The sequence below is a fragment of the Ruditapes philippinarum genome, unplaced genomic scaffold (genome assembly GCF_026571515.1).
Source record: "Ruditapes philippinarum isolate M1 unplaced genomic scaffold, ASM2657151v2 ctg428_1_1_1_1, whole genome shotgun sequence".
In the NCBI taxonomy this organism is placed as follows: Eukaryota; Metazoa; Mollusca; class Bivalvia; order Venerida; family Veneridae; genus Ruditapes; species Ruditapes philippinarum.
The window spans coordinates 14,936-42,326 of NW_026864380.1; the positions used below are offsets into that span (position 1 = coordinate 14,936).

At 32.4% G+C, this 27,391-nt stretch overlaps 1 protein-coding gene across 4 annotated transcripts; it reads right to left on the reverse strand.

The window, feature by feature from the left end:
* Nucleotides 1-781: 781 nt before the first annotated feature.
* On the reverse strand, nt 782-25,449 carry LOC132725392 (SWI/SNF-related matrix-associated actin-dependent regulator of chromatin subfamily E member 1-like). Of its 4 annotated transcripts, XM_060710496.1 has the most exons (18): nt 25,360-25,449; nt 20,044-20,112; nt 19,509-19,555; nt 19,110-19,211; nt 18,467-18,541; nt 17,603-17,734; nt 16,174-16,249; nt 15,015-15,085; nt 14,472-14,529; nt 13,938-14,110; nt 12,730-12,936; nt 12,256-12,414; nt 10,680-10,772; nt 10,105-10,244; nt 8,796-8,851; nt 5,823-6,158; nt 3,434-3,492; nt 1,591-1,799 (listed from the first exon to the last, which is right to left on the reverse strand). In XM_060710496.1, exons 2-17 carry the CDS (start codon nt 20,090-20,092, stop codon nt 3,461-3,463), a joined length of 1,806 nt encoding a protein of 601 aa, XP_060566479.1. In that variant the 5' UTR covers nt 20,093-20,112; nt 25,360-25,449; the 3' UTR covers nt 1,591-1,799; nt 3,434-3,460. The 4 variants fall into 4 exon arrangements, with proteins under 4 accessions (XP_060566478.1, XP_060566477.1, XP_060566480.1 ...); XM_060710495.1 differs by lacking the exons at nt 3,434-3,492; nt 17,603-17,734 and adding an exon at nt 17,426-17,557 and having other exon boundaries at nt 782-1,799; XM_060710494.1 differs by lacking the exon at nt 3,434-3,492 and having other exon boundaries at nt 782-1,799.
* Nucleotides 25,450-27,391: the final 1,942 nt, after the last annotated feature.

The following is a 27,391-nucleotide window of genomic DNA, read 5'->3' on the forward strand; positions in this document are numbered from 1 at the left end:
ACGGATGCCCCCACTGTGCAAATGTGCACAGGTGTAAGAGGAGTTGCGTTCACAAAATTTCTATATGGTATATAGTGAAAAAATCAACAAAGGGCCATAATTCTGTTAAATTTGGTCGCAGCAAAAATTCCTTCCTTTACTTCCATCTACACATAAAGGTTGTTCATCCCTGGAAGTTTAGGCAAAATCTGCCATCCGGTTTAAGAGGAGTTGCAATCACAAAATTTCTATGTAGTATATAGTGAAAAAATCAACAAAGGGCCATAATTCTGTTAAATTTGGTCGCAGCAAAAATTCCTTCCTTTACTACCATCTACACATTAAGGTTGTTCATCCCTGGAAGTTTAAGCAAAATCTGCCATCCGGTTTAACAGGAGTTGCGTTCACAAAATTTCTACATAGTATATAGTGAAAAAATCAACAAAGAGCCATAATTCTATTAAATTTGGTCGCAGCGAAAATTCCTTCCTTTACTACCATCTACACATTAAGGTTGTTCATCCCTGAATGTTTAAGCAAAATCTGCCATCCGGTTTAAGAGTTGCGTTCACAAGATTTCGGGACGTACGGACAGACGTACGGACGGTCACACGTACGTACGGACAGACGTACGGCCAAGTGCAACGCTATATGCTCCCCACTTTGTGGGGGCATAAAAATATACAGGTCTTTTAGTATCATTTATCGAAATTCAAATAATAATTTGTAAGCAGAAATATAGCCTTATACACTTCTGATATACTTTCAACTGAATACAACAAACAAATAAAGGAGAAAAAAAAACAGTTTCGAATTTATTTCTTTATTTTTTGGTACAAAATTGACCACACAGAAATACAGAATATTCAGATATTCCAACTACATTGTTTGCAACCAGATTCATTATAATGCAGTTAATTGCTAGACCTGTAACATTGCTATTCATACAAAACATATCTTCAATCACGCTACATCTAAAATACCTGATACACGATCATCCCCAAAAATAACTAAATGCAAACTGGTTCCATAAACAACATCTCATATACATGTACACTTAAAACTTTTACATCACATAACACACTTATACGTATAAACTATGGGGTAGGAAAGAATGCACTGGATAGACAACTCAACCATAGTTATTTTCAATAAATTTCTATCAACTGAACATTACTGTAATACAATTAACCGTTAGATTAAGTATCTTTACATCAATGAAAGTTTGTCTATTCGAATTCACAAGCAACGCAACTAAAAACTAATTCTCTTAAGTTTTATTAACAATGAATAAGTCATCTTTAATATTCAATTCAAGACACAAAATTTAATTCATATTAAGAGAATCACGGTTGAAGCAATTTACGAAATCATGTTTTCCAATCTATTAAACTAATATAATTATGATAATAAAACCATGCCACTACTAAACAATCAATCAAAGTACGACACTACTTCACAATCAAAGTACAATTTTTCTGAACTTAGTACTGAAACAACAATTTTCACCTATACAACAAATGCTGAGGAATATCTACCATTTAACCGGAGTATTCTGGCACAATTTCCCTCTAATGAAAACAAAAGTAAATTTTATGATTCCTATATACAAGTGAACACATTAAACATTCCATTATCTATTATTTATTCATTTTCTATAGCAGGTTGAGGTTCTACAGATTCTGCCGGCTTGGTTTCCGTTGCTGTCCCGTTACTTGGAGGAGGGTCAGCGTTCACAGTACCGTTACTAGATGATGACTCTACGACTGTATTTAGCTTTGTTAATGCAGGAGGCTCGGCAGTCTCGTCAGTCTCACCAACTGTAAGAGAAAATTGAAATCAATTTTGGACAATAGAATCTTTTTTACTTATTTCAATTACGCGCGGAAAATGCTATGCATATGTGTAAAAAAGGCAAGTTATTATAGAAATTTATATGTAAGAAAGGTGCGAAAAAATTGTTTAAATATTCTTTGCATTCAGTATCTAAATAGAAGCTTGGAGAAAAAGCTGATCCAATGCATTATATGGAAAAAATGGATGCAATCTGAATACAATTTATATATTTTGTATAATATTTAAAAGAAAATCAAGATGCTGTGATAAAAAAATCTACTTAAAAAACATAACAATAGCCGTTTTCTTATTTTGAAACATTTCCCAAAAGAAAATATTTAGAATTCTATAATTAAATTTTTTTAAGCATGCATGCATGCAAGTTGAACAAATAAACAACTTGTGAATGTTTTTTATAAACAATATTATAGATGCAAGATAAATGATAAACAATGCAATTTTCAATTCACATTCCACAAAACAAATCCAGCTTTATCATTTTAAAATACTGCTATAAAAAGAGCACATTTCATCAGAGTGACACTGCTAGGCCATTTCCATCTCCATTCTTTCTGCAATTAGCTAAATAAAAACACTTTGAATTAGTAGCAGTGGGATAGAAGGGAACAATTTCTCAGAAGTAATTGTAAGAAAAAATCTTGTAGCCATCTCGACTGCTTAAGCCTGCCGTTGTGGTGCATTATTTTTGATCAGGTTTGTAATTACACCACAAAGAAGAGCTACTGTTATATTTTTGTTTCATAACGTTTCTAATCATCATCCAAACTTACAATAATAATAAGCTTCATTCAAGATAGTGCTATCAAAAATAATACACACATACACACAGACTTTTACTAATTTTTTTAATACTGTTTTGCTGGTGTTTCCGTAAAAGCAAGTTTTTATGTATCATGATGGGGCACAAATCTATTAGCTGGAATCAAAACTAAAGAATGGAGTCTTAGGCAAAGTTCATGTTTTCATATATCAAATTTATAATGTGTGTATATGAAAACTAAATCATATTTTTGTTCTTGTTTCTTCATCTTAAAAGCAATTGTGCATTCATTGCCCAATTGAAAAGCGCAAAATTTCAGCTTAAAAATTAACACCATTCTGTAGCACAGGGGTATTCAGGTTGTTTCTTTCGAAAGTAATGTAAAATGTAAATGTAAAAACTCAGTATTTGAAGGAATCAGGGTAAATATTTTAGCCTTTTTCTTAGCCTTTGTCAAATAAAATAACTAAATAAACAGAAATACAACATGTCATGGAAAAAAACATAAAATTAGTTCACACCAATCTGTTCTGTTTTGTTCACTACAGCACATCTTGCAGCAAAATCTTTCTATACACAGTTTCTTTGAAGCGAGAAACTTAATTTCCTAACTATTCTGAATAATTTCTTGCAAGCAAACAAAATAAATGCATGTATTAACTACATCCCATAGTAACACACACAAGAGGGGATAAAAACATCTAAAGTAAAAATATGTTAATGGTTTTCTTACGGAGGGGTTTTAACAAAATCAATGAAAAAGTTTAACAAACAATAATAAAAATTCAAACTCTAAAAGAAATCATCATGCAGTGACCAAGCTTTGGCCAATATCACCTGTTTTATAGGTAAAAAATGCCCAACTCAGTATAGATAAGTTGATCTTGCTGAAAGTACTGCAATAAACAAAACAGTAACATATGAAAAAGAGATGTTAGAACGACTCGAAAAACACAAAACATACTGAAATATATTAATTTAGTCTTAGTTGATTCCTAATGCCTACATTTGTATTTATATGAAATCTTAAACCTATTCTTAATCTATACTTCGGGATTGTGTAACAATCAAAACCAACTGATTAAAACTGAATCTTCATTAACAATTCTTCATTATTATAATTATAAGGTGTCATCAATTTTTTTTCTTTAAAATCAAATTAATATTTTTTTTTTATTTCAAACACAATTATGCCATTGTTGTTATTTTTCAGGTAGGGAAAAATATTTTCTAGTAACAGTATTTTTAATAAACATGCATCTAATGTCTACATATATTAAGTTAACTCTGCAATTCAATTCTACACCTGGCATTGACTTGTAATATACCATATATCCTGTTTGTGTAAGAAACATATATTTGCAATTTTAAATGATATTTGCTGTTTTAAATGTATTTATACAGGTATATACATGTAATATATCAGAGAGAAAATTGTCAGGTATTACTGATGAAAACTAAAAAAAATTGTCGAAGACCAAAGATTTCTAATATCTAATAGACCATTTAAACTAAGAACTAAATGTGAACTGAAAATTGCACTGCAAATCATATTCAAAGGAATCCAAATGCAAACTCCCTCAACCAAAAGAATAATGATTACAAGGTATATAACCTATGAACATTTGATAAAATAGTAACTAAAGAATAAAACAAAACAAACAAAAAAAACAAAAAAAATTCTATTCATGCAGTAACCCCTGACAACCTATGTTGCTTAACAACCCCAGGCTCCTATTCTATGAATTAATATGTTGCTAGGCAACAAGGTTAATGTTTTGCACTGCAAGGAGAGGTTAAAGACAAACCACTACCATAGGCAAACCTTGGTAATGATATGAAGAACAATGATTGCAGAGTAAGTAAGGGAGAAAAAGAGAATATGAGAGCCATTAAAACTGGCTAAATATGTTAAATATAATCTTACTTCGATAGAATTTTTCTTCTTATTCTTTTATAAAAATAGCGAAAAGTGTCTGCAGACTTTTAATATTTTCCATTACTCATTGATTTGTAAACCAAGAAATCAATTCAAATTCATATTAATTTTTCTTTTCTATTTAATATAATCAAATACTCAATAATTTTTTTTTTAAATTAATGGACATCATACCGGCACTTTTTGAATTGAAGCCACATGTATACTGATAAATCATTTTGCAGACAGACAGAATGAGATCTGTAAAACAATATGCCACCTCTTCTTTGAAGAACAGCAGTATGTCAAAAAACATAAGAAAATGAAAAGAAAAACACTATGAATAGCTCTATCAAAAAAAAACACACACAAAATAAACTCCTTCACCTAGAACCTAGCACTTGGACAACAAAGGTAAAACTTAATAGGTAAATTTGTTATTTGCTCCTTTAAAACCCTCATATCACTTCTAGAGTGTCTTACACACACTGCCTGTATAGAGCCAGGAAAGCCAGCACTTTCATGAAGTTTCTTCTTAATTTAGTACTTTGATGTTGAAATACCTTACAATATTAACAGTTATTCCAGTCAAATCTGAACAATGAGGGCATAGTAAAACTACTGCATTTTCACTGATAAAGATTAAAATGCTAAGACAGTTGAGACTTCTGTAAGATTTTTCTTTAAGCAAACGATTTTGTTTAATAACTTTTTCAATTTCAGTCAAATACATTCATTAAGAAGTACAATTTTGTTTTCAATTTCTTTTGTATTTTCAGTTTCTTACCAAAATGAACACAAGCTAAATTGACATTGGTACACTTAATATTTTATTATAAAGAGATTTGCACATTATTTTTTTAAATATCCTTATATAGGTGTGTGGTATGATATTGTTTACACTGATACAGGAGCACAAAGTATAACATCTAAGCAACAAGATGATCTTGAAGACAGGTCTGCCCATGATAGGGTGTAGAAAGAAATGTTAGCATAAATACAAACATAAATGTGTTAGAAATGAAACAGCAACTAAAAAATGACATGCTGTATTTTGTTGATTAGCTGATTTCACTGCTTTCCAACTGAGCAGAATGCTAAAACAAAATAATCTGTTAATGAAACAGAAATGTTATTTCATTAATAATAATTTTTGTTTTGTTTTGAATTTAAAAAATGGGTAACATGGTAAATGCAAATGTAAGCTGAATATATTCACATAACCTTTCTACCATGCTTTTTTATAAACAGTAACTAAATCCACTCTCCTTGCGAGCGTGCTTATGTGGCTACATTACAGTGCCTTACATTCTTTTGTTTTCCTTCCAGCTGCCAATTTAGATTTAGACCGTTGGGCCGACTTTGGCGACAGCCCATCCGGACCAGATGCAGACCCCGGGCTCCCAGCAGTGGGAGACACCGGCATGCACGAGCCCATCGCTCCCTCAACACGGCAAAATTTGCTCCGGTTGTTAACATGCTGGCTATAAGAGCCAGAGTGGCGGAACTTTTTACCACAGCTTGTGCATTCATAAGGCCGTTCGCCACTATGGAGCCTGGAGTGCTCCAACAGGTGGTGTTTAAGCTTGAATGCCTTGTCACAGCTGTCACATTTGAATGGCCTAGGACGGCCATCATCCTTCACTGAAACACAGTCCAAATAAGCAATTAGAAAATGTGAGCATAATTATATTCTCTGAAATAAACTTCTCATCTTCAGTCCTGATACAAAGGTTCTTGGTCATAATATACACAAATATACATATTTATTTACACACAAAAATCTGAAAATCTGAATCTGAATGTGCAGTTTTAACCAATATCCATAAAGAAGAACGATGAAATGAAAACATAATCATAAATCTTTACTGAATTTGTCCACAAAGTACCATTACCAATTTTAAAAGCTTATCTACTGCTTTGTCACTGAAGCAACAAGGTCCTTACACGGATATCAGAATACATAATGAACCAGGTTTAAATTAGAATTCCCAATTTAGGAGAATAAAATCATTAACAAGAGGTGGTGTATGCTGGGGAGGAAAGCAACAATGCTTATAAAGTGCCTAAAGTGATTTGATATGACATTAATCATCCTGATAGGACACCAATTATCCTATTTTAATTCATAACTTCATGCATTACCAAAAAATGTTTGAAGTGCTTACAAGTTGTAGAAAATATTAAAAAAACATTCAAATTTTAGAAGAAGCATAACACATGCAATATTGTGTTCACAATGCTTGTAGCATGCCACTTGCAAGAAAAACCAAAGGAGCTAAAAAAAATTTTTTTTTTTTAACTTCTCTACAGTCTAAAATACTTCATAACTTTCTGTCATTAAATAGGAACAATCATATCTTAATACTTATTCATACCCACTGTAAGCGTTAACCTCATTAAAAAATCTTGAAGAACAAAATAAAACTCAACATAACCAAGCAACTTTGTAACACCACAGACTTAAAACACACACAAAAAACACACAAAAATGATTGTTTTTAAGACCATACTGACATGATGTTATTTTGCTGTACCTTTTTACTTCATAAATCTACAAAGGCATGGCAATTTTCAAAGTTAAATATCAACTGTGGCCAAGTTTTGTAATGGTCTAACTTAGGCAATTCCAATTTTAAAGAAAAGGCAAAGATAACATGCCAGAGTACCAACGTTGATATATTTCACTTTGCCTTCACTGAAGCACTAAATATTTCATTTTATTCTATAAAAAAACCCTTTACATTCCCTTTTTTTCATTTGTTGGCATCTTGAAATGTATGAAACTGATAATATATCAAGCACACATCTGTGTGAAATAGGCTTTTAAGTATTTCAAAATTTTCCAATTTAGTAATGATTTATATACACCGTCAGTGTGGTCTATTACTGTTGTCCTATACTAAACACAGAGGTACTCACACATCAGTAAAAGCTAGAGGAATATCCTGTTATTATCACAGCAAACAGAAAGATGTGTGTAAATAGATGGTACTGTTATATCACACTAAAAGTGTTAAAATATCTAGTCACGATGGAGTTAATATCTAGTCATGATCGAGTAAGAAGTCATAAATGAGTCACCTGGTGTTTATCATTGGATATACAATGGTTCTAAGCTTTATTGCAAGCATATATATAACAAAATTTGGTTTGATCTTTTTTTCCATCAAGCCCCATAAACTTAAAACCAAATTAATCCAATAACAAACACCAGTTAATCATTTTACTATATTATTCTGACCTGCCTAGAATTCATTCAGGTGAAATGCAATCTACTATAAGCCACCATTATTAAGTGGATACCATATACAATGTCTGTTTTTTCATTGTTTAATGACACACACACATATTAATAAGATCATGTTAGAATAAAAGAGCACAAGAATTAATCACAATGATGAGAGATTACATGTGACAACAAATAGTTTCAATATATCATTGGTTTAACCCTTATCCTGCTGAATTTTGTAAATGGAATGACCCTGCTATTTATATTTGGAACAGTCCATTTCAAAAATTAAGGGATTTAAACAACAAAATATACAACTTGAGATAAAAATATTATAGACCTAGGTCAAACTGTCCCCCCAAAAGCAGACTGGAATGGTTCAGCTCTGAACTGGTGGTAAAGGCAAAACTATTCCAACTACAGCAGGAAAAGGGTGAACTTATTCTACGATGATAGGTGCCAACTTGCCAACAAGCAAGCATAAGCCCAAGATTTACATATATATGTTAGTAGTAGCTTGTTTTTTATTAATCTTTCTCTACATGCATAATTTTTCATATTGACTATTGATCTCTTATATTTTGTATTTAAAAATAAATGTTTTAACCTGGAAAGACTAAATCATTTATCATCACACTACTTTAAGCTGTTTTCAGTAAGGAGTCATAAATATCAATCTAAAATAGACAATTTTAAGCTTCAATGGTAGAAGCAGATCCAATGACCCAAGTGTCTCCAACCTGTATGATTACAGTGCAAATTCATGGAAAGAACTACCCCCACCTTTTGTAAACTGGCTAAAGATATACATAAAGTAGTGGGAACCATAGAGTTTAAAGTCTTACAACAATGAACACTCAATCAAAGAGCTCAGTGTATATAGGGGTTTATCAAAAACAATGAAATAAATACATTAAGACTATCAAACTGAGCTCAATGACAAAGTGAAGAAATATTTAGTATAAGATATTTGATGTGTGTCATTATAATTGGTGAAACTACAGTACAAATATTGATAAACAAAATATATGGTTGGAATTGTATCTTACCTCGCCTGTTAACACTGGGGGAAGACGATTCTTCAGCTTCCATACTCTCTTCAGATCTGTCAATTTAAATCATTATTATCATGTATAACTACATAGGATTGATAATGTAACTACTAACAATGCAAACAAACAAAATTTGCTGGAAACATTTCACTTACAAATCAGATATATTGGTAACTAGTTAATTGGGCAATCAAACCTAGGTGGTAAAATATTTTGTCCTATTTTACATCAGCATTCATTTCATCCATTAAAACATTCAAACTTCTGACATCCGTTTTTTTAACCTCTAATGAAAATGTAATATATATACTGTATTGTATACGTTTTTCTGGTTCTTAAGGCCATGTTAACACATTTTTTGGTAATTATATCTCTCAGTGGTGAATCAACCTACCCAGCATTATTGTAAAACTAACAATAATCATAAATGTCTTCACAATTGATGTCTTCACAATTGACCCGTTTCTAATCCTACATGATTTCTCAATCAGCTCTGAGTGACAAATGACCGCCAGATTATATGTCAGATCTATGTAAATTGTCACAGAGAAATTTCAGATTGCCCAAGTATCAAACAAGTGACCCCTAGATTTCTAATCTGATGTTCTCCCTAAGAGGGCAATCTATTGAATGTGTGACTAGAAGCAAGTGTGAAGTCACACCAGACCCTATATTGTTAATAACTCAGATTCAGTACATGTATTTGGTATTGAAAAACCTTAAATTGTATATGGACAGTTCCAAACAGATGTTACCTAGGATTTGACAAATGTGAATTTTTCCCAGTTTATCCACCAGTATGAACAAACTTTTAACAACCACAGATTCATGGTGTATTACCATTTATAACAGAATTATCAACCTGTTCTATTTATTTCCATCATGTGCAACACCATGAAGTTATAACTGCAAAAGTTTGTACCCCCATATCAGTCGGGAAAATCCACACATTATCAATTCCTGAGTTTCTCTTTTTAATGCAGGACAAGAAATAAATTTAGTAGCATAAAAAGATTAAAACCAATAAAAACTGTACACATAAATATATCACTATCATCAAAGGTTACAAAACAGACTAATAATATCTGTCATATGTTGCGGTTCGGACCGGAATATCCGTCCCAAGGGGACCCGCCCATTTGGCGGTAAAGAGGCTTATTTTAAAATGGTTTACCTCAATATGATATATGTTCGTGGAAATTAAAGTCATTTCATCCATATTTATTTTCTTAAAATAGCGTATAAACTTACAACTTAAATAACAACGGTGAAATGACGTCATCCTAAGCACATATAAAGACAGTACCTGTTCATGGCTTCCATGTCCTCAGACTGTGTTATATTCTCTGCCCTCTGTATACCGTCTAGATCATCATATTCCTGTGTACCAACACTGTCATCATCTTCATCATCTTCTGCTTCTCCAGTTGTAGTCGTATCTGGTCCCTAGATTATACAAATGTCAACCAACTTAATATCACCATATTTTTATAGGAAATTAAATTGTTACTGTATTGTTTATATGTGATATATGCATGATCCAAGAGCAGATTTGTTGAAAAAAAATTAATTTGGTTTTTACACCAAATCTGTATCTATTTTATTTTGTGGACAGTAACTTACACTTTCCAATACCGTCCATAAACTGGCTTAATCAAACCTAGCCAGCAGCATTTTCAATTTTGTTGTTTTGGGCTTTCTTTAGGAATTCTACTTCTCTGCATTTAAAAAGATTTACTTCAAATATTCTGCCATGAAAAATTCTCATTCCCATTCATGTAAAAGTTTTAAAAAGTAAACTCACTTAAAGTATTAAAAGAAATACAATAAATAAATTCGCATTTTTGTCCCACATTTATATGCTTTTAATACAATATTTACATCATTTCTGGGTCCACCATTCATGTTTGATTCACCATTTTGTTTCAACGCTTCACCCTCTCCATTCATTGGATTAACTGGTTCCTGAATACCCTGCAAATATATACATTTATCACCTAAACAATGGAGCTGGAGTGTAATAAAGCCATTTTATAAAATCAATATAACACAAGTGCAATAACACTTTGACATGACATCATTTGTGTTACATATACAAAAACAGTATTAAAGCTCGCTAATGTTAGCATTACACTCTAAGTGCATTAATGAAAAATGGTTCTTTTAACAGTTAACTGTTGTTATTTTGAATATGTGATAAAAAGAATATTATATTTGTATAGATTCAATACTAAATTTTTTGAACTTGCCAGAGGCTCGCATATTATTTTATTCAACTTGTTCAATTAATTTAGTATTAAACCTACACTCATTCAATATCCTTTATGTATAAAACACTTCATTTTATGAAGGTTATATATACATAATATACAATTTTAAACTGATCAAAATAAGGAATCATGTTTACATTTAAATATCAATTATGTTCAGATGTTCCAAGTTTACTTATAAAATGTTCTAATCATCAGCGGTGATCTTGATACGCCCTCTAATTAGAATCACTTCTATTGAATATTTGTACTTACCCGTAATTATCAATGAACTGTTTAAAATTAAAAGCAACACAAGGCCATTATTAACATTTAGTCTACAAAGTACAACAAATTCTACCCATTAAACTAGAGCTAACCAATATCACAAGCACATCTCTGCCATCTGATCATGGTCAGCACTGTTTTTTATTCATCAGTATATATTTTAATTGTTTGTTTGTTTCATTTAACGCCTTTTCCAAACAGTATTTCAGTCATATATGCGGGTAGTATCCTAACCATCGTTCCTGGAGAGTTACACAAGTACTAGACTACCTTCCACTGCGCTAAACTACCAAAGCATCTCCCGGGGATCGAACCCACGCCAGAGAGGTAACTGGATTAGAAGTCATCGACTCAAACCCCTCAACCACGGAGGCAGTGAGTATATATTTTAAAAACTTTCCCGAAAATGATTAATGATTTTATCCAGATTTCAATCTGGACATAACCATTCAAGATATTTAGCATGATAAAGGAGAGAAAATTTAGAAGGCAGTGATTTTTTTTCCGATTTTCAAAACAACCTGTGGCTTCCTGAAGGGTAAAAAATAGTGCAATAAATTAGAAAAGGGGAAAATCAAATTCCAACAACTGAGAATGGAATTTACCCACATATTTTACAAAATTTTCAATTTCAATTAAATTTAACACCCATGGTACATAGCAGAGGCTAAAGGGACAGCTTTCTGTGGTCTGGTTGATATAATAAGTCAGATGGTGTTAAGTGAAGAAGTGCACAGGGTATTAAAGGGAAAAATATTAGCTTTTTAAGGGGAAAATATACCTATTTTCAGCTAGGGGAAACAGCCTATATTCGGCTGTAAAATACAGAAAAAAAATCACTGGAAGGCTATAGGTTGATTAGAAAAATTCTCAATTTTAAATTGTGTTTAAATTTGCCAAAGATGAAAATATATTTATACCTGTTCAGCATTCATCTGTTGTACAGCTTCCTGGTGCTGTTTGTTCATTTGTTCTTCTGTCTCTCTCCTTACTTTCTCTTCTTCCTCCATTCTTTGTCTTTCAGCATCACACTTCTGTCGTTCCTCTGCTAACAGAGCCTGTTTCTTCCTATCTTCTTCCTACAAGAACAATATAACGTAATAAAGATAGAAATACATGTTTAGTATATACTTCTAAATGAAATACTCAGAATATTGATGAAATAAAATGCATATTTTCATTTTCCCTATTTTCCTGTAAAAAAATATTTTTCACTTCAGCGAAACATTTTTTCCGTATTTTCACTGGTATCTTTTTTCACAGTTTTAAATCCTGGTGCGAGAAAGTTTCAAGTATTGTAACAATCTTTACAACAACAATTTAACCACAAAACTATTAGCATGAAATAAATTATGTCATATTGCAATGAATTGTTAATGAATTGATTTACTAACTTGTTTAGCCAGCATTTCTTGTTGTTTTTGTTTCAACTCCTCTTTAGCTTTGCTAATCATGTTCTGGAACATTTCATCAGTGACCTGTGGTTTGTTCTCGCACAATTTCTTGTACTCATCATGAAACTGTTCACTACCCTCTGTAAACTTTCGCTTCTTTGCTTGATGTTTTTCCTCAATCTGCTGTAGTTCTGCCTCTAACTTTGTCTATAAAATATAATGATCTTATTTATTTTTTCTCGTTTTCTTTTTAAATTAAATGCAAGTTGGTTACAAGATTTTTGTATTATTTTTTAAATACAAAATTCTGCACTCTAGACCACCATTTAACCATTTTTTATTGCAAGTTACTGCCAGCATTTCAAACACAAATTACATGGTTCAGCACAGCACAGTTCAGACAAATAAGTTTATACAGAATTTATTTTCTGTTGGATTGTGTAGGAACATATAAGCTTTTTTACACACTCTGAAGGAACCAGTATGGTTCGAAACCGCACAAGCATCAATCCCTATATTACTGGTCCAACTCATTAACCACTTGGCAACTCCACCAGTTGTCAAGTCACACACAAAATGTCACACCCAGATCTACAACTTACAGGTGCATGGCAAGTATAGCATAAGCCATTTAGAACGAAAGAAACAAAAACTTAGACTACAGCTAACCAGTCATTTATATATGTTTCAAATTTTCAACAATATAAGAACCACAGCCAAAATCATAAACCTCTTAGCCATATATACATGATCATCATAGTTAACACATAGCACATTATTAAAGATATAAATTAAGTCAGTAAGTGCAATATCCAGCACACCTGTATCTAAAGACAAAGACAAGATCACAGTAGATTTGCAGATAGAAATTTTAGCATTTCGGATTAATCTGCTCTCTGTTTTCTCTTCCCCCAAAAATAAGAAGAATGACCTTGTGGTTAAGGTGACTTCCTCTTAACCAAGGGATTGTGGGTTTAAGCACCACTGGGGTTACTTCCATGTTTCCTTATATTTCACCAGTACCCTTTAGTTCCAGGAATCACACTGGCAAGTATTTTAAATAAGCTTAAATTGAGCTATAACAAATATGCTTACATAACACCAAAAAAAGCAACATCAAGGATTCATTTTATCAGTTCTTTGCTTTATCTCTTTTTACATTAAAAGCTTAATTAGTCAATGTTAATTATGAAAAACATAATACTAACCTGATGCATGGTCAGAGATTGCACTTGTTTTTTGAGAACTCCCATCCTACCAGTGGTGACCACAGTTCTTATGTCTGGAACAACAAGCTCTCCTAGGACTTCATTGATGAGTCGATGATTCCTTAAATAACGGGCATGGGCAATATGCTTGACAGAAAAACCATCGTCTTGATCTGAAACAGAAATCTTACAAAGTTAACACATATCAGTATCCAGGTTTACATGCCATTCTATAGCAGGGACTGTTAAAGGTCTACTGCCCACCTCTTGAAAATTCTTTTAAATCATGTAGTTTTCCATAAAAACAAATTTCGTTTTTTTTCTTCCCGTTTTGAAATTTACTGTTATTTTTGCTATTTTTTCCCCAAAGGAATCAAGGGGAATGACCCCCAATTCCAAAGCTCTGAGTATGTCTTTGTTAACATATCTCAAGTAAAAACAACTATATAATTATGTATCTACAATAATACTTAAAACACAACAAAGTCCAAAATATAGGACAATAGTTTATTTATCAACACATGTATAACTTACCATCATCATCATCTGCTGGCTGGATACTGATTCTGGAACCTCTTTCTTCCTGTTTTGACTAAAAAAAATTGTTGATTTAGTAAACATACATGCATAAATACACCATTATATATGCATAAATACACTTTTATGTTGAAACCCTTTTTATGATCCTAGCATTCTTTCCTAAGGATCAAGAATAAGACTAGTAGTATGGACTTAACCCCGACAGTGCTAGCAGCAACAATGTCTAGTCTATGTCACCAGTATATTATAACCAAGATATTTCCTGAATGATGTCAAAACATCTTAATTCATAAATATGTCAAGCATACAGTCACTCTGTGTATCAAATGTTAAACCATTATAATGCTTATTATTGGCAATAACAGATTGCTCCAGTCTCAAGCCATGCCAATTTGAACATACTAAATTAATTTACATACACACAGGGCAGTCTGACCATATAATAAAAACTAATTTAAGGATTTTTGTATCAATAACCGCAATAGTACAAATCAAGGACAGTTTCCTATTTAAATCAGGGCAAGTATGTTTAATTACTTCTCGTTTCCGTTTAGATTCAGCATGAGCTTGTTTTTCTTCCTCTTCTTCCAGTGCCTGTTCTGCTGCCACTGTAATATAAATATAAAAAATTGTCAGTTTACAATCATCTGCAACAAATAATGTATTTTAAACTTTATTTATTCAATAAATTGTACATAAACAACATTTACAAACATTTCACAACAAAGAAGTTTAATATAATGACTCACTGTATACATGTACATTTATGTCAACGAATTTATTGCAGGGCAACATTTATATAGCACAACACCAGATGTCATATTTTATGCATTCTGTACAAGATTCATGTTTCTTAAACCTTTTATTTACAGTTCATAGAAATTACATATAACTTTTATTAGTGAAAGAACATAAAATTTTATATTCCACCAAACCAGATATTATTTTTATTCATCCTTAAAAATGTTTTATGTGACTGTCATATTATTTTGGTCAATTGTGATGCTATGAGTTGTTAAATACATGTATTTAAAAATGATTTGAAATAAAAGTGTTCTTTTGCTTTGTCTTTGTCTGTGCTATATACCTATCATCTAAAAATTCTGAGTCTTTAAAAATCATGTTTTAAATGTGAAGCGTTTCCCTTTGACACATGTTCCACCCTGCCCCTTTTTGGTGCCTCCCTGCCCCTTTTTCAAGTCTAGAATAATCACTAAGTTAAGACTTGATTTGAAAACAAGTTTAACAATAAATAATGTAATGTTTTTATTTTAATTTTATTTTAACTTAACTATACATTGAAGTTCGAAAAGATGAAAAATTAAAATCTGACCAATCCTTTGTGCAAAAAAGATGCTATGTGCTTCTTTCCAAAACATTTATATTTTATTATTCAATGACAATTGTTAAATATGTACTCTTTGTATAATGAAGTATGGAGTAAAATTCTTTATGGTTGACTATTGAATTCTTACATACACAAATACAAATTCTAATCTAGTTTTGTAAAGCAGATGTTTAACTGAAAATATTTTTTGTTAGTACAATGTACCAAAAACCTTTCTGCAAGGATATGAATCAAAAGTAAATAGTAAAGTATTCAAGAATTTTTTTTATAATTTACAGACAAGACCTGTACAAAACAACATGCTGATCGATATATATTAATATGACATTTATTTATCTATACACTTACATCTGCCCTTTGCAGCAACCCATGCCTGGTATGCCTGAGAGTTGTGATAATTCTTCATAGATTCATGATACGCTTGCTGTAAATAAAACCATATACATCATTACTATAACTATATATAACCAGAGTAATATGAGCCGTGTCATGACAAAACCAACATAATGCGTTTGCGACCAGCATGGATGCAGATCAGACTGCGCGGATGCGCAGGCTGGTTTGGATCTGTGCTGGTCGCAAACGCTTTATGTTGGTTTTGTCATGACGCAGCTCATATATTGTCAGCTAAAATAATCAATACCGCAACCAATGTGCCAACATAAAATAGTAAAGTTGGGATATAAAAATCTTCGATCTGAATTGTTAAGCCACTGAAATCTAAAGATTTTCAATGTACAAATCTTGCTGAGCCTTTGTTAATGTGCAAAACAATTTTAATGAAAATATATTCTTGGAAAGTTTATCACTTAAATTTTAAGAAATGATATGAATACTATTATCCAGTTTTATTTTTAGCATATTTTTCTGATGCTACCACTAATAATACCAAGATGAGCACTTTTCTAACTAACACCTTTACTTTCTTCTCAACCCATGCATTAAAACCTATTTGTCTACAAAATAAAAAAGGGTCATATATATTTATGTCAGCTGGGCCACCTTCTGCCTGTATTCATGTGTTTTTTTTCTACAAACTAAAAGCATATTTAAAACTGCATGGTACAAAAGCAATACTGTAATACAATGATAAATGCCTCCCTGAAAGTAAACATCATGCAAATGTTATACAACAGGCCTTTTTCCAATATTTATCCAAAACCATCTACCGGTACACTCAGACGAAAAATACATAAAATTTAAACAACTTAAACTTTAAAATAGTTCATACAAAAAGAACTTTGTCAACTATAGCCACCAAATAGGAATACACTCTTACAATGTGAGATAATGTCAGAGCTTCCATTAATGGAAGTTTGGGAGTCATTTACCCCTTGATCTTGGCTTGTGACTTCCAAGCTATAATGCTTTTCTTTCTTTTCTTATATAATATGACTTCCAGTAACTCAGACTTTTGAATTTTGAAACTTAATAAAAGCACTATAATGTTATTTTTTCTCATTTTGTGAATGTCACCATTTTAACAGAAGTTACATCTTAGTAAGAAAAAGGCCTGTATGATACAATAATATATGAGTTATCGGCATGATTATCTGTACAACACCAAGCAAGCATACTTGTCTACAACAACATGCTCTACCTTCTCTGTATCATACTCGTCCAGATAAAACTGTTTCTCCGAGTCACTTAGATCTCGCCACATCTGACCTATAACCTTTGCAATCTCGGACAGCTTCAGGTCAGGGTGCCGGACTTTCACTTCGTCCCAAACCTAAACACACCAAAATGAGAAACATGATATAGCGCTATCCCATACCTTTTCTGTCTCGTAGTCATCCGTGAATGCTTGTTTTTCCGAGTCATTGAGATCTCGCCACATTTGACCTATTATCTTCCCTATCTCCCATAACTTCAACTCCGGATTACTGTTCTTCACTTCATCCCATATCTAAACATATGGACAAAGCATGGAAGTACCCTTTCATTTGTAAGCTAAATCTAGATGCGTCATTTTTTTATTAACCTGTATGTTTTGGAATCAATTTTCACACCCTACATTCTTTCGTGAATGATCAAATGATCAATTTTCTTCCAGATGCAACATAAAATGTTTTACTGCAAACATTCTGTAGTAACATATACATTATATCTATTATCAGACAATGCACATTGAGTGCAGTAAAAGTTAACAAACAGGACACTACTTCTTGTACTATTCTTTATGCTGTATAAAAGAGAATTTTGTTTAAACCAAAACAGTCATTATCCTTTTAAAATTAAAACTGATTTTTACAAATTAAAACTGATAATGCTTTTGGTATTTAGTTTAAATGGGTACACAGATTTCAGCATCATTTCATATTCGTAATAGACAAAATCCCAACTTTGGTTATGTCAAATCTACAATTATACTCATTCCAAATTTTAAAAACATTAAGAAAATTGATTATTTAAATACAAAAGATGCAATTGCTATGTATCATGTATTGTTGTTGTTTTTTATTAACAAAGTATAACATTTGTATGTTTCTCATCCTATACTCTTTTTATAAGGGATAACTTTGTACAAACTTCACACATACTACACAAAAATAAAAGCACCGTTTCTTTCCCCACTTATGTTTGAAAACAGAAGAAATATACAAATTCTATAACAATACGATTAAGAAAAGGCACCCACCTTTCTGCTGTATCTCATATAAGGCATCAGTGGCTTATCTGGAGGTTTAGGTGGCTTTGGTAATCTAGAGTCAATCTGTAACATTAGAAACAAAATGCTGTAACATTCTCATATATCTTGTAGATATAATGATTTGTCTATGTCACCAGTCAGGCCAGCCAGGATATCACAGCAGTTTGACCTTCCTTTGTTGTATCATTGATGACCTCTTAATTCACACAGAAATTCCTTACACTGTCAATTTAATAACTCAGCAAGTCTATTGCATAAAATTAACACTGCAAAGATATTTCTAAACATACTTCTTAAATAGCAGTGAACTGTTGCTTCTCTGAAAAACTAGAAATAATTTGTTTTATGCAGTTCAAGATATCATAAGATATTCATTTATTAGCAACAACAAATTCACTTGCTTAACACATATCATTTAACCTATATATGAACTTAATTAGGCAGAACTTTCACAACCATTTAACGAAAGAAACTCACCATTCTGTACTTGGCAAAATCATGATGAGGCTTATCAAATTTAAAATGTACTGTAACACGTCTTAACTTCATTAACTTAACAATGACATAAAATGAATTTATTATCATAAAATTTTTCCCAGCAAACAGTGAAAATATATACAAAATAACTTACATTGGATGTTCTTGAACTAAAGCTTGCAGATTTGGTGGTTAACTTGACAGGATTGAAGTTTGGATTGCTGTTACCAGAAGACACAAAAGGACTACTGGAACCCTGTAAAAATAGTCAACAATTAAAAAATTTACAAAATAATATCAAAGCAGATTATGTCAATTTTTATATAGCCTAATTTTCAAATATGTTCAATATTTTATTAGCCTTTATAATATATATTTACTATCATGTGTATTTTGTAGCCATAAAGCAACTCTTATTCCAGTCAAATATAATAAAACTTTATGTAATCACTTAAAAGAAAGTTCATTAATCAACTAAACACTATTTTACATATAACTGTTTTCCGTCACTACAATACGTAATATTAGCTACTAATTGTCTGTAAACAATTACCCTGCCACCAGATTCTCCTTGCAGACTTCTTTCTGACCTAGACCTCGCTGAAAAGTAAACACATTTACAATCAACTAATTTGCATATTTTTATAACTCAAGTTACATAACTTTATTGATAGTTAATTGTCATAACTAATAACAAGAATAAAACTCAAGTCATGAGAGAAAAGAGAAATTTGATTTGATATATTTAGTATCAAGTATTTATTTCATCAGATGATCATCAAAAATTTTGTTTGCATAGGTAAGCTTTTATTTTCAGATATTTTTTTTCAATGTATAGTATACTTTTCTTCAGGACTATACCACTGTACACAGAACACTGAAGTAGAATTTTAAATGCACTCTTAAGCTGGCAGTTATTCTTTAAAATTTATAATTCTGTAGAATGTAAAAAAAAATGTGAATTTTGATATTTATAAATAAACATGTAGTATTTTTCAAAAAAAAATTCTTGAAAATTTTATTCTACAGGCCCGTCTTCCTCAATAGTTTAACCTTAGAAGCAACAGTGACAAATAAATTATACATACACATGCTTGGAGGAGTCTGTGGAGGATTTCTAAAACTTGGTAACGCCATTACAATATTCTTGTCTGTCACTGTAAAGATAAATCATCACTTTTAAACAAACTGTAATACCACATTCTAGCTGGTAACATGGTGATTGACAATGCTTGCATTGATATAAACAATGAACAAAGAAAGTACTTTGACTATGTCAAATCTTATCTGAATATGTCTAAAATTCATGCATATCCCCGAGACCTGACACTCACTCAGCCAGTGTTAAATCTAGCGAGATAGGGAATCATCTTTTCAAATTTGATGGGCCAGACAAATATCAAAAGAAAATTTGTAGAAGTCAAAATTCAAATGAGCAGCATATTCCTTAATAAACATTTGATAACAGGTCTTAAAACAGACTGTCAAGACATTTTTGTTAAATCAGGTCCTTCACTTTTGAGGAATTGCATTTAAACATTTTAACTGCATTCTACATGTCAGATTGACAAAATACCGGTAGGTTATTCTCTTCCTAGGTTTGATTTTTAGCATAGCAGTAGGGAGCATACTTGTCAAAACAATATGTAGCAAAGACTGTCATAAGAACCAACCGCTACATTGTCAGTAGAGAGCTATAACAAGAGCTGTCCGTAAGACAGCGCGCTCGACTTTTTTAGTGCTTGCCTATAATACAAAACATTGACAGTTAAGGGCCATAATTCAAATAAAATCTTTGACAGAATTACCTTCTCCTGGACATGTTTGGGAATCATGATTGTAAACAAGTATTCCAACTTTCAAATTAATATCTCAAACAGTTCAGTCAAAAAGTGGACTGGTACTAAAAACTTAACCAAGATTCTAAGTCGATAAAAGGCCTTAATTTTTAAAACAAATCCTTGACAGAGTTACCTTCTCTTGCGTACAGATGGGGGTAATGATGTGAAATAGCATTAAAAGTTTCAAAGCAATATCTCAAAGGGTTAAGGCAATAAGTGGATTTTACCCATATTCAATGTATTTTCTAAGTCAAAAAGGGGCATAATTCTGTCAAAAACCTTGACAGAGTTATGTCCTCTTGTCTGTTGATGAAGGTCGTGATGGTAAACAAGTATGGTCAGTTTCAAAGCAATACCTCCAATGGTTTTGAAATAAAGTGAGGTGGTACAAAAAACTTAACCAAGATTCTAAGTCGATAAAAGGCCTTAATTTTTAAAACAAATCCTTGACAGAGTTACCTTCTCTTGCGTACAGATGGGGGTAATGATGTGAAATAGCATTAAAAGTTTCAAAGCAATATCTCAAAGGGTTAAGGCAATAAGTGGATTTTACCCATATTCAATGTATTTTCTAAGTCAAAAAGGGGCATAATTCTGTCAAAAACCTTGACAGAGTTATGTCCTCTTGTCTGTTGATGAAGGTCGTGATGGTAAACAAGTATGGTCAGTTTCAAAGCAATACCTCCAATGGTTTTGAAATAAAGTGAGGTGGTACAAAAAACTTAACCAAGCTCAATACACTTTCTAAGTCAAAAAAGGGCCATAATTCTGTCAAAAACCTTGACAGAGTTATGTACTCTTGTCTGTAGATGGAGGTTATGATGGTGAACAAGTATGGTAAGTTTCAAAGCCATACTTGTAATACTTCTGAAATAAAGTGGGGTGGTACGAAAAACTTAACCAAGGTGTGACGCCAACGCTAACGCCGACGCCGACGCCGGGGCGAGTAGGATAGCTCCCCTTTTCATAGAAAAGTCGAGCTAAAAAGGGTCAGAAATGTAAAGATACAAATATTAAAGGATGCTCAACAAGAAAGATTGTTCATAAGAATATTTTTTCTGTAAAATTTTTAATATTCTACATGAATTTATAAACCTATCAGATTTGTAAATCGATTCAAGGTATGTCCACTTCTTTCTTTTTGATATCTAAGAAAAAGAATATATATGAACACATGATTCAGATTGTTACTTTTTGTAAAATAAAATAATAAGATCATGTTCAAACTATAATTTGAAAATCATTATTTTTGTTATGGCAGCTCATGTTGTAGTTCTGACCTCCATAAAAATTGTCGCTGAAGTCTCTTGAGCTACTCATGATCATGATGCTGACGTCATTCCCCAAGACCCTTGGACCCAAGAACTTGTCCAGTAAAATAAATGAATTTTCCCGCCTAAACAGGGCTCTTGATTGACACGGGGATCCGGGTTTTGACTCGTGAAAATCGGGAAATGCACATATTTGACACGTGATAAAATCTGCTCAAGAGTCAATTTTCCACATAGGATTTTCAGCTATGCAATAATAATTACCTTAAATCCACCCCTAATTATCTATCAAATCCTACATGTGTTCAAATCACACTCATAAAAAATGTCAACAGGCAGTATAAGATGTGTATAAAATGCTTTAAACACGGAAATTGTTTATACCCTGTGCACTGAAGCGCGACAATTCAGTGGCAGCAATTTGACAGCGCTAAAAATAGCTCTACACAACTGATAAGAATTACATACTTGAGGTGTCAATTATTGATTGCTTCTGAAGGTTTATAATACGTCTTTCATTTACTTGGAGTACCTGTGCATTTCTTATAAATATTCCTGGTACATTTTGGTATTTAAAATTAATATGATATAGCATACCAGTAAAGATATTTTTTTATATTTTATACATTTAATCAGAAAAGCTGCTGCTTATTTTATTCTTTCACAGCAATTCATGTTTTTGTTTTATTTGTTTTTTGTTTTGTTTTTTAGGTGGTGGGGGTATAGACATTTATAATTAGGCATTTTTTTCTGTCAATTTAGACTTTGGAATCTCCAAAAATGACCTCCAATACATTTATTTTTGTAACATAAAAATGATACATGTAGTCAAATGACACTAGAAAAAAATTATTTGACTCATGAAAATTTTAGCCAAAGAGTCTTTGACTCGTGAAATTCTAACCCTACTGAGAGCCCTGCGCCTAAATGAAACTTTATAGCCTTAAATTTTTGTTAGAATCAAGAGCTAGTGTTCAATTTTTGTCAAGTATTTTCGAAAATTTAATAGTACATTTTTTTTTTATTCTATAGTAGCCAATAAATATCTGGTATCTCCCCCAGCCAAGGAGCCTACATTTTCAACCTCTATGAATCGAACATTTCCCCCAATTTCCCCTCTGATAAGAATTGGTAAATTTAACGCTGCAATATAAAACGAGTATAACCAAAGTAGCGATACTCGTACCCTGTCGGAGTTATCTCTCCAACCTGTAATGCACAATTGACAATACTCCCCAAATTGCTTTTCAAGCACTGTTCCCCCCACATGGGCTTGGCGGTGTTGGTAGTTTTCACTCCAGATCATGGCAATAAGCCACATAAAATTTACTAGAACACAGTTCAGCCACCCAACGTTCCTGGGCAGGCTGTCAAGCAGTTTACCAATACCAGTTGCCTTCACTTTCACTTGTAAGGAAATGATTACTTCTCTACAGACAAGTGCAAATTTAAAGTGTAAGATAAGATAATCTTTATTTATAGTCGGTTTCATAAATGACCTTAGATCAATCACAACAAATTTGGCTTGCGTCGTTAGGGAATAGAACCAGGGTTACCCAATTCATAGTTCAACGGAATGATTGAAAGTAATAGCCAGCTCAGTCATATTATTTTATAAATATTAATTCATTTTCTGATTATAATCTGTATTTTATACAAACAAAAAATGTATATTGGGATTTGCTATATTTGGATGTATTTGGGTATTTCGTGCTGCCGCCCTCCGGAGTTATGTAAGCCTCTAAAATTCTATCTATCTATCCCTGGATACTGCCAACCCCTGTGACAAGTGTTATGCTTTATTTACCAAGAGTCGTGGGCATTTCTAAAAATAGACCAGTGACGTATGATGACATCACAGGAACAAGCATGGAAATTACCAGAAAATGTTGAACTATTTGTATTTTGCACTGTCATGATCATTTATGCATCCCATAAGACTTATTTCCGATTATCTAGCTCATTTTATATAGGTACCATTTTGCATTCACATGCATTTTGCTTTTCCTTGAGTCGTGGCTTACATGTATGTCAACAGTAGTGTAAGAAAACATTTGTCAAATCTCAGTGAACTATTTCAAGTTACCATACCAATTTATTAAACATCATTATATGACTAGAAACTTCTATCTTTAGCGATTTAGAGTCAGATTTGATTAATTTATTCGGTACTTAACAGTCTTCAAAATGATCTATTAGAGTTTGTAATGAAACTAAAATAAAACGTCAGGGCAACTCTCATTCTGCCTTCAAAATCTTTTATACATTAACAAAATTGTAGCAACAATTGCAAATGATATTTTAATGAGGCAATGTGGTTTTCAAATGTATCCTATACAGTTCATTTTGCTTTATAAACAAACACAACTAGTTGCAAAAAGACGGAGATACAACAAATGATTTCAAAATTTTATTCAAGATGGATAATGGATCGATAATAGATATAATGATGCCGATGACCAAGTGTTAGTTTATATTTCAATTAATAGTTCAGTGAGACTTTCTGTGGGCCCAATTTTGGCTTGAAATAAAGTCGCACCTGTTCCAAACACCGGAAACCAGTAGGTTGTTGTTGTTGTTGTTGTCAAAAAATGTAAACAAACCGTACAAATGGCCAAATTATTCGATTATTACAGTATTTACAACTTTTTAACAACACATTATAAGAAATATATATAATTAAAATACATTTTTAACCATACAAAAAGTCATCTACGATTTTAACCCACCCACGACTCAAGGAAAACCCACGACTTAAGGAAAAGCAGCCATAAAGGCAGGAATTTAGTGCATGTCGGATTGTTAGTAAAAAGTGAAAAGAAAAGCTGAAAAAGAAAAGTTGAGTCATTCCGTACTCATCTGTCCCAAATCTTTATCTAAACCGCACTCTTGCCAGTTTTTAACCGGCATTGTCTCACTACTTTACTCTTTCTTTCCCTCTTGTGCATTAACATTGCAGTAAACTTCAGTTAGTTGAAGGTGGCCAGCTATATAAATTTGGAAGATGTCCGGGCCGGGGTCCGTACTGCATTTTCAAATTTGTGCCCTTACGGGCGGATGGACCCTCATAGACTACAGACATACAGAAAATAGTGCTGGTGCTGTTAGATCTCTAACGGTCTGATGAAACTAAATTTAGTCTAGTAGCTAACTCTGCACTGAAAATGATCAAACAATCGGCTAATTTTAGGTTTCACTAAGACTGAGGGTATCAAGAAGCATGCATAAACAATAATAATAGTAAGAAAATCAAATTAAAAAACAAAATGACTGGTTATTTCAGTCGCATTACCTATTTTTTAAGAAAAATTAACGCTTTTTCTAAACAAAGCGATTCGGATAGGCGGCGCTGCAAGCTTTACATTGAATGAGAAACGAAATGGATTTTAAAACGAACATATAGACAATTCACGAACATGTCAATCTCCTACGCAGTGATCTCCCCTTATCAGTACAGAGATCTCTGCCATCACAAACATTGAAATATCCAAATTTGGATATTTATATTTTTTAGCTTTTTAATTTATTTTTCATTATTTTGTGTACTTTTGATAATTTTTTGTTAAAATATAACGGACGTAGGTACAAAAAGTTAAAAATAAAACAGAAAGAGAAAAATGAAGTTAGATTTTCTATGTAACGGACGATATTTACATTTGAATTTCGACGTTACGTCATGTGACTTTCATCATCATGTGACGTCTGTGAAGGCAGTGATTAGAATTCTGCCAAGGGAGGTAATCAGTGTGAGGAGTTTGCGAACATGTATCAAAATAGTGAACGGAAAGGATTTGCGAAAGAAACTCTGTTTCGCGAAATGGGATTTTGCAAAGTTTTTCCTATGGCATCTGATATATAATTCAATATATATAAATATGAAATATCATTTATGTAACCTACATTAAGATATGTCACTTAAAACTTTTTACATACTGATTGGAAATTTCACTTATCCATTACACTACAGTACCGAACTGCAGTAAATATTAAAGAAATTCTATAACGTACTGACTTAATTTTAATTACTGCGAAATTTTGTTCCTAGCAGAGCAATCTAGCGTGGTATTCTTATATATAGTAAATGTTCTCCTGGAATGCCGGACTGACAACGCAATTTAGCGGGACAATTCTAAAAATAGTAAAGTAAATTGCTCTGCTGGAATGCTCAGCTGGATAAGCAATCTAGCAGGGCATTCCTAAATGTTGTATTAAAATGCTCTGCTGGAATGCTTACCTGGCTGAGCAATCTAGCAGGGCATTCCTAAATATAGTGCAAGAAATGCACTGCTGCAATGCTCAGCTGGCTAAGTAATGTGACAGAGCATTCTGAAATAATGTAGTGTGAAAATGCTCTGCAGGGATACTGAATACAGGGCATTCATAGATATAGTGCAAAAAATGCTTTGTGGAACGCTAATCTGGTTAAGTAATCTAGGGGGTATTCTTAATTATAGTATAAAAATGCTCTGCTGAAATGCCGAACTAGCATAGCAATCTAGCGTGGCATTCTTACATATAGTGAAATAAATGTTCTCATGGAATGCCGATATGACAAAACAATCTAGCGAGGCATTTTTAAAAATTGTAAAGTTAATTGCTCAGCAGGAATGCTCAGCTGGCAAGGCAATCTAGCAGAGCATTTTGACATATAGAGTAAAAATGCATGATCAATCTAAGGGATATTCCTAATTATAGTATAAAAATGCTCTGCTGGAATGCCGAACTGACAGAGCAATATAGCTGAGAATTCCAAAATAAAGTGTAAAACTGCTCTGCTTGAATGCTCATCTGGCTAGGCAGTGTAGCAGTGCATTCCTAAATATAATGTAAATGCTCTGCTGTATTGCACAGGTAGCTTAGTAATCTAGCGGGAAGTTCTTAAATAAAGTGCAAAAATGCTCTGCTACAATGCTCAGATGGCAAAGCAATCTAGTAAAGCATTCTGAAATACAATGCTGGAATGCTCTTCTGGCTGTGCAATCTTGCGGGGCATTCCTAAATATAGTGTAAAATGCTTTGCTTGATTGCTCAGCTACGACCTAGCTATCTGGTGCGCACGACATAAATAAAAACACACACACATGTCACCTTTATGTCACCGTAATTTCGCTAAGGTATAAAATATATTACAAAATGTATATACATGTATACACTCAGAGGCACTTATGACCCACCTCTTACATTTTTCTGTATAAATCAGTTATTTGTGGACTGATTTTGTTCAAATTTGGACCATACAAAATTCCACATATCATACTTACTACTTAGAATTATATTAACAATTCATCGATAAGAAACTAGAAAAAAATAGCAAAACAAATAGG